This window comes from Cryptotermes secundus, unplaced genomic scaffold (genome assembly GCF_002891405.2).
Source record: "Cryptotermes secundus unplaced genomic scaffold, Csec_1.0 scaffold106, whole genome shotgun sequence".
In the NCBI taxonomy this organism is placed as follows: Eukaryota; Metazoa; Arthropoda; class Insecta; order Blattodea; family Kalotermitidae; genus Cryptotermes; species Cryptotermes secundus.
This window is the reverse complement of record NW_019734310.1, coordinates 1,166,401-1,175,013: the sequence shown is the minus strand read 5'-3', so window position 1 is coordinate 1,175,013 and position 8,613 is coordinate 1,166,401. Positions and strand designations below refer to the sequence as shown.

General features: G+C 35.7%; 1 protein-coding gene across 6 annotated transcripts in view; it reads right to left on the bottom strand.

Moving 5' to 3' along the window:
- Nucleotides 1-1,216: 1,216 nt before the first annotated feature.
- LOC111868451 (transcription elongation regulator 1) overlaps nucleotides 1,217-8,613 on the bottom strand; it is a 46,306-nt gene continuing 38,909 nt past the window's right edge. For 4 of the 6 annotated variants that reach the window (XM_023859094.2, XM_023859096.2, XM_033753047.1 and 1 more), the window contains 2 exons: nucleotides 6,267-6,487; nucleotides 1,217-5,414 (listed from right to left, as the gene is read on the bottom strand). In XM_023859094.2, the coding sequence (XP_023714862.1) occupies nucleotides 5,408-5,414; nucleotides 6,267-6,487 (228 nt within the window). In that variant the 3' untranslated portion in view covers nucleotides 1,217-5,407. Of the gene's footprint in view, nucleotides 5,415-6,250; nucleotides 6,488-8,613 lie in introns of all 6 variants that reach the window. The other 2 variants (XM_023859095.2, XM_023859098.2) reach the window with 1 other exon arrangement.

Below are 8,613 nucleotides of genomic sequence, written 5' to 3'. Positions count from 1 at the left end.
CTTGAAGCTTCTGAAATAGGCCATGAGGCATTTGGATAAAAGCAAATATGGCATAACTTAGTCTGTAATTTATGGTATAAGGCTTAGTGTGCTTAAGAAGTGTCAATCCTTGTAAAACTACCCTTTCTCTCCTGGAAAATTCAGCATTGTTCATATACTACAAACCAACATCCAGCTCTAAAACTGCCTGGGAAACATTCTCTAACACATTCAAGAATGAAATGCCATCCAAAGCTTCCTTTCAGGGTAACTGTAGCATGGACATAAGGCCATTAGCAGTAAACAAGAAAAACCAAGGTCCCCTCCATTCCTGAAACAAATCATAAAAATTCCAGCCTTTTGTACTCGTAGCTGTAAATCTGAATATGTTTATGAGTTAACACTTTTTCATAAATAGAATTTATTCTTCAGAAAAAGGCATATTATTTTCATTTTCATATGGGCTAATGAATAAGAAGTGTCAAATCTCTTTTATATTCCCACAATCTTTTGTGCTTGGTTTCTTTCCCACTCTTTCCTCTCTACTTTATGTCTTCTTGTACCTGGCTGAACCATCTTATTCTGGGTCATCCCAGGTCTCCTTTGCAGACTCATGATGTGGAAGCAACACCAGCACCACTCAATCAGGGGTTATGAAATTATGCGCAGTAATAGTTCTTAAAAAATAGGCAACTGTTTTATGGCACTTCTGTGGAAAATAAAATAAAACGACAGCAGCATGAGATCTATATTTAATTTTCAGTTTGATGGTAAAACTAATGAATTTGAGCCAGGCATATGAAACCTGGCAGGGATACAGACCATAAACATACCTATAATTTCCATATGAGATACTGTTTTTCAGTGGATATCAACAAACAAGGGGTGATCCAAATGTTGAAGTCATGTCTGCCAAATTTAACACAGACAAAACGCAAGTTCTTCCAAATGAATAATAATAATATATAGTTGCAAACTAAAAAATTCTGACTATGATTCAATCATATATCAATCTACGCCTGGGTCTAGCACACTGCCCCAACAATTTAAATTGAATTACACTGTGACATGAAAGGATAGTCTAACAAGAGAAGTAATCCATTGCTAGGTAATGGGTTGATAAACAAACAAGCTGTCGCTAGGCAATGGCTCCAACAGTAAAACATACATTCTGCAACAATCTCATCTGCAGCCAAAAGGTAAATTAAACATCATGAATCAGTTCTGTACCCTTTAATGCATAACAAATTCCAGTGCTTTATTAATATAAACACAAAAATCACATATATAATACAAATTCTGATATAATGGAATACAAGACATGCAATACACAGTACAATGCATGTGCAATGAAAAATAACCCACTTGCTTTCTCACATTCCATGACCTCCACAGACACTACTTTGGTAACATCAAAAGATTTTTGCACCACCTCACCAATGAATTAACACTTCCTCACATGGATAAATTAAGAGAAGCTCCTAATTGTTTATGATACCATGATATTTTTGGATGGTATTACACCAGACATAATTTATACAAAATCTTCTGACACATGACCAAGCATTCAACATACCTGAAACCTGGTACAAGCTTCCATGCAGTTTCTTTTGTACATTTTGTTCCCTAGCAGATATTAGCTAAAACTGAACTACATATCAAATTAATGAATTTTTAACTGAGTGTCTTCTTTTATATACTACTGGACCAGAAAGAGTAAAAATGCATATGAAAACTACTCTTAAAGGAAACATTATGAGCACTTTGACTGCTATAAATGTCAAGACTGCCCATACTGAAGCAGTGATTTTAGGATACTAAAGGAGTCCTACATGTTTCTGAACTTTGGTGTGAAATTTCTCACAAATTAGATCCCTGTAATTTTACTCTAAATGCTGATCCCTGAATAACATTATCCACATCATTTCTTATCCATCCATTAAAACTTGTTTTTAAAAACCTTGCCTTTTTACAAATTATATTTAGTCTCAAACTCAAATGTAATTTAAACAGTTCCACAAGCAACAACTCACTAGCATGATTCATACTCATTTGAAGTTATGACAAAAATTTCCATATACTTATGTGAAGATTGTAATGTTTCTTATCCAACTGTCAATGGACTGAACTTCTGACCATTTGTCAGCAATCACTTAAATGTCTGAAATGCCGCAGAGGGTGTAGCCAGAATCACTGGCAGTATGGTAACTTGGATATGGGATAGATGACTAACAACTGTGATTCAATTTCAGGCAAGGGCAGGTGATTTTTCTCTTCTGCACAGCATCAGACCAAGTCTGGGGCCAACTCAGCCTCCTATCCAATGGCTACCAAGGTTTCTTTCCCCAGGCATAAAGTGGTTATGGTGTCCAACTGAACCACTCACATCATCTGGTGCTGAAGTTATAAATGCACAGAGCTATACTTACACTTCTCTATTTGTCTTCACAGCACAATGCTTCATTAAAAACGGTAGCAACTTAACCTCTACTGTACTGCAGAGGGTATAACTTTCTTCACAAACTTTACTGGGTGGTTTGTAAGTTAAGCAACACAGGACCAAAAGAACTGTTGAAGGTAGGACATGTGGAAGACAGCTCTGATGATGAGCTAAAATAGAGAAAACCCACCCACCTACATCCAATCAGCTGCAGTGTGTTTATTTCAAGCAGAACTCTAGAGCCAAGTCTGAAATATAAAGGCCACATGCTTTTTACCATGTGATTTGCTTAAGAAAAAATTACTGATTCTTTCTGCAGCAAATAAAGTGGTATATAATATAATCTAAACATAAAAGCAGAAATTGCATACATTTTTATTTAAATTACTTCTACAAACGTTCTACATGTGATAAACAAGTAGGCAAGTGCAAGAATGACTTTATGTTCAGGAGAAGATTCTGGAAACAATTCATGAATTGAGACAAGATTGATACCCTTCTCTTCTGGGTCAATTCTTTTACAATGCATAAAAGTGTACTAATTGTCCCTTCTGTCCTCAGATTCTTTTCAAATAAAAACATTTCATAAATCATTACATTAAAAAAATAAACAATTCTAGGGCCATGTCCTCTTTCATTAGGAAGATGAAGCATGCTACTGCAAGCAAAAGCAGTTTATTAAGCATTAAACAAGACTAGTGAGAAAACACTTAGCCTCATTCCCATATTTGTTTTGGACCACCCTGATCATTTTAATTTTGTTTCAAGTCAGTTTGTACAGTCAATGTATGCAAGCTTCACATTTCGGTATTTTTAGATTTTAAGCTTGATCTTGGGGCTACATTCTGACATGTGAAGCAACAAAAGACATAGGAGGGCAAAATTTTGGGCAAGAGGTTAGAATATCAATGCAAAAATTGGTATTAAAACATCAAGATACAAGTATAACAGCAAGGGTAATAAACAGGAATATACAGAGAGAAACAGGATAAGATGGTAAGAAACCACAAGGGTGAAGTAGAAATACATTTAAATGACCAATAATGAGTACAGGTGGTAATAGCGTGTAATTAAAACGTAATTGCATAACAGAAGATTTCTATACTATAGGAATACTCATTTAAGCAGGACGCCAGAGTGTAGAACCCATGAGTCAAACACTAACACTTCGGAGTGTAAAACATAACAGACCTTATAAATTTCCATTCACTAATTATATTTGATATAAATTGTTCTTACAATTTTTCAAAATCCACAAATACAACTGCAAATAACTGGTGAAGGTAAATGAGCTAACTCAGTATACTGAGTTGGTTACAGGATGGATGATAGATGTGGTGGAGTTCAATTCCCGGTAGGGACAAGAGAGTCTTCCCTTCTCCAAAACACTCAGGTTAGTTTCTGAGGGCCCTCTAGTCTCCTATGCAATGGATACTAGGGTCTCTTTTCCCTGGGGGTAATGCAACCAGGTAATGAAACTTACCACTCACCTCCATCTTGTGCTGAGGTTAAGAAGGTTGGAGGTAGATGATTACAGCACTGTCAAATGATATGATTCAGAAGAAAGTAGTCATGGCCTAAACAACTTAAGATCTTTAACAGTGAGGTAATACAGAGGCCAAACTCCCAATATTTCTCAATTAACTGTTTCATTGTAAAGGTCAAATAATAAGTTGTGGGTCTGTCCCAATGAAATGCATGCTGCCCCTCACTAAGCACTGCTTCTAAATATTCTTTTTTCTTTTCTTGGATTTTATTAGCTACAATTATATTACCAATTTCATACCAGGAACTGAGAACTGCAATCTTTCTGTAATTATGGCAGAATTTGCCTTCTTTCTTATATATCAGTAACATAAAATTAAACATTACAAGATTTGGATGACCTCTGGTGACAAAGTCCACACTAAATTTCACAAAAATCAGTCAACTTCTTCCAAAGTTCAAATGGAGGACAAACAAAAAGCACAGTGACCTCATAAGCCTACTTTACTTAAGGAAGAAAAGTAGGCTAAAAATGAAACTGTCATATCCCTGTAATTATAGGATCTTGTAAACTTGGCTGAGCATTCAATATGCAGATAAACCTGTTGTATTAATTACTGAATTATCTCCTCCCCACTTCAGGTAATCAGCGCTACAAAACCAACCTAGGAAATGTGATATAAATCTTTGATGATATTCCTCATCTATGAATTATAAAAAAGTGCTTTAAATGGTCTCTAATATATCACATGCAGCCTACACTAATTATGCAACTGTACAGTATAATATTATTAAAAGATGCCAGCAGGAACCACTTCAAGACTATCTTCATGTCTTGTATAAAATTGCAGACAAGGTGACCATAGTCTGCATACAAGATCATAAAGGTACGCTTACAAAAGCAAACTGGTTAAAAGAACAATTACATTTAACAGTACTGCATATACTGCCCGTTTTAAATAACAAATTTTGGCAATTAAAACTAACCTGGTCCACCTTCCATCATCAGATTAACCCCCTCAATGACAGGTTGAAAATGCATACCTCTTTTACCTTACAACAGTTATGTTGCTTCATGCATAACCAAGAATGAATAAAATAAATGCTTTCATCTTTTGTTTACTGTTACATACATTTAAACACTTATTAAACAAACAGGAGTGGATCAGGGATATTACAGAATATGATGCTGTATTCAAAGGGATCAACAATAATGCTGGGTAGAATATACATAAAACCCAGTTTGTTTTTAATAGTGCAACATACATCAACTTCATCAATCAGGCTTCCTTTCTTTTGTGAATTATTTAATGATGATGTCGGTACCTAAATTCATCACAATGAGAATGAATCTGCAGTACAAAGTTTGAGATATACTTGCTGTCAAAAGCAACAAAAAATCACATTCATAGCATTAACATATAAAACCTTTGAACTTGTTTCCCATACAGCAGGCACTTTCCACACCTGTATACATCTTCATATGACAGATAAGGTCAGCAATCAGGAGCTGGGAAGAAAGAAACATAATTACTCAGCAGGACACAATACACAGTACTCCATAGACCAGAACACTTCTTGCAAAGCTACTATTTGCTCAGCTAGTCAAGAAATTCCCTGCCTTTTATGAAACCCAAGAGTTCAGTATGTGTTTGCAAGAATTTGCCACTGGACCCTTACAAGAAAAGAGCCTCATGAATCACCCTGATACTCGTACCCCATTTCTTGAAGAACAATCTTACCACTTCACAATGGTTTCAGGTAAGCCATACATCAAGCATTTGAACACCCTACTTCCTGTACACTGTACATGAACCTGCAAACTGCACTCCTATGGCTCCTAGCCATGAAACTAGGAACTATATGAAGCGTGGTTTGAACTGAACTAGGAACTGGGCACAAGAGTGACTGATCAGCGGAATAAACCAAAAACTTGAGGCAGTTAAGGTATTTAATTTTTTCCAAAACTTCTAATCTACAACAATCTATTTTGTCTNTACATAGTCTAAAATAGTTCACGATGAAGAGTACACAGAATTTCCAAATATATTCTCTGCTTTCCTGCATCACTCACTTGTTCTGAATTAATTTAATTCAAATAAAAATATATTGAAATATGAGGATGGTCAGATGAACACATATATGTGACTTCCCTACTATTCATTTTGCATAATACACACTTAAAAAAGCAAGGTTATAAACCACACAAGATAATTTCATTCACTTTTCCATGAAAATGCTGTAAGACTTATATGTTTATTTACGCATTTCTGAATGCCAAAAATTTCAGTTAAAACATTACTGGTACCATTTCTTCCTGTTTCCTGCATGAGTACAGTTTCGCACCTTAAAATATGCTCACTTGGTAGGTCTCCGAGTGGGTTCTGAGGCTGTTGGTGGTGGGGGCGGTCCGCGCTTATCCAGGTCTTCCAGATATGTGACAATCAGCTTGGTCCTTTCATCAGGCATATAGTCCAGAACCAAGTAACGACGATCCTTCTTCAAGATCTCCTCAATTTCACGTATGTGTTGTTCATTTTCTTGTACTAATTTCAACGACTTGTGATTGATAAGTTTTGTCTCCTGCAGGCAAAAAAGCATCACATGCACCACAAAGACACTACTTATGAAAACTGCACAGATAACTTTCATTACTTTCATCTCCTCATATCTGGTAATAATATCCCTTTTCTTGTTTCAAAATTTTATTGCTCTCCTGCACCTACTGTCTTTTCCCAGCAATTATATTTCGGTACATTTATCTTCCAGTCTATTCCTTCTACAAACGTTTAATGACACACTGCTGCCATCCATAAATGGCACTAAGTTATCATTATAATCTTCTCGTGCTAGATGGATATACAAAGAAGGCAAGAAAAAACATCACATACAGGACAATAAACAACCAGTAACGATAATACATACTGTCACACGACAATTCATTCATTTCTAAATATAGTTATATAAAAATTTGTTCATATTTCATACAGCATTCACGTTAAATCATGATCATTCTAATACATAAATATATCTGTTTAGTTATGGAGTTTTGTTCAAATAAAAGATATGTGTGTCTAAATTTCACACAGTTAAGGCCCACTACTTATAAATTATACTTACTTCAAATACATATCAGGGGGGGGGGAAACGCTTGAACACACAATCATTAACGAGAGCAATACGAAAATGGAACTTAGGAAAACTGATCTGCAAGATATGAAAATGGACTGAAGAAGCTGATTTCAGGATCCAGTAGTTAGGTCGTGTCATCAACTTTCAGGTTAAAACAAGGATTTTCTTCGTCACCAAAATAACAATGATCGGTCAGTTATTTACTGACCACAGGGCTGATTAATTTTAAGTGTGATGTCCAAGATACCCTATATGATCATTCCAATAATAATTCCTGTTTCACCATACAGTTCCTATGAAGATTTTATAGTGCTAAGATTCAGTAGATTTGCTTTAGAAAGGAAAAAATTACATCATGTGACAATTTAACAGAAGCTCTGTATACAAAATATCTGAAATCTTATATTGATATGTGCTACTGCCATCTGATTTGCCATGGTAAAGGTGAAAACTAATTCAACAGGAGCATGTTTCATTCCTGAGGAGCCAATACATTAATTAAAATAAAAATTCAAATAAACCAAACACTTTACTGGTATTCTTTTACACACAGAGGATCTTCGGAGATGGATGCTGAAAGGATTAGGTTTCCCATAACCTGTGTGCATCTTCTTCACTGCTGGGCAATATGTAAGAACAATGGAAAGGTGCACTTCACTGGGGTGCACGTTTTTTTCAAACATATTCCTTGCTATTTTGCATAACTTATTAGCCTTGATACAAATCCAATGATTCAAAACTAAACACAGTAAAGATGCTGTGCCATGAAACTGTTCAGGGGTGGGTTCCAGGTTATTTTATAGGGCTGTCAATACCTATACTACACAGCACTGGAATGGTATGATGACTGATGAAACGGATGGGAGTAGCCATGAATTAATAAAGGTACTATCCTGGCATCTTCAGCAGACCAAGGGAACCCCCCCCCCCAAAAAAAAAGAAAATTCTCAGTCAGGATGGCTGATGATCTGGCTGAGATTCAAACCATGCACCTCCCAGGTATGAGTTGATAGCATTACTGCTAAATCAACCAACTGTTCTTCTTCTTTGCATTTCATTAAATATCCCAGCACTTTAAGTGTATCAAATTAAAGCTGCTGAGCTGTTCTTATGTAATTTATTTTGTACAACAACTTCTCCTTCCAGTTTCTTTTTTGTGCGAAAATGAACCAAGTAGAATCTATGCCTCATGTAAGGCACCATGTGAAAAGTTTGCCCAACAGCTTTTAGGGCATACTCTCCACACTGAATTTCAGTGCAGTTCATTCATTAGTTCTGGAAATATGAAACACAAGGACAGACAGATGGACATGCTTCCATGTTAGGCAGGGAACATATGATAATAGTTAAGTGCAAGCTAATGAGGTCAAGTAAGTCAAAAACCTGTTTTATAACACAAAATATTACTATTAAAGCCATTTTATAAGCCACAATATTATGATTAAACGCCCTCACAATTTTAAGAAGCATTAAAATGAAAGACAACAATTATGCACACAAGGATATAACCAAAATAATTTATTACATATTTTTCTCTATGGCTCTATAGCCCTTTGGACCTTGGCTGCGTTTTCAGC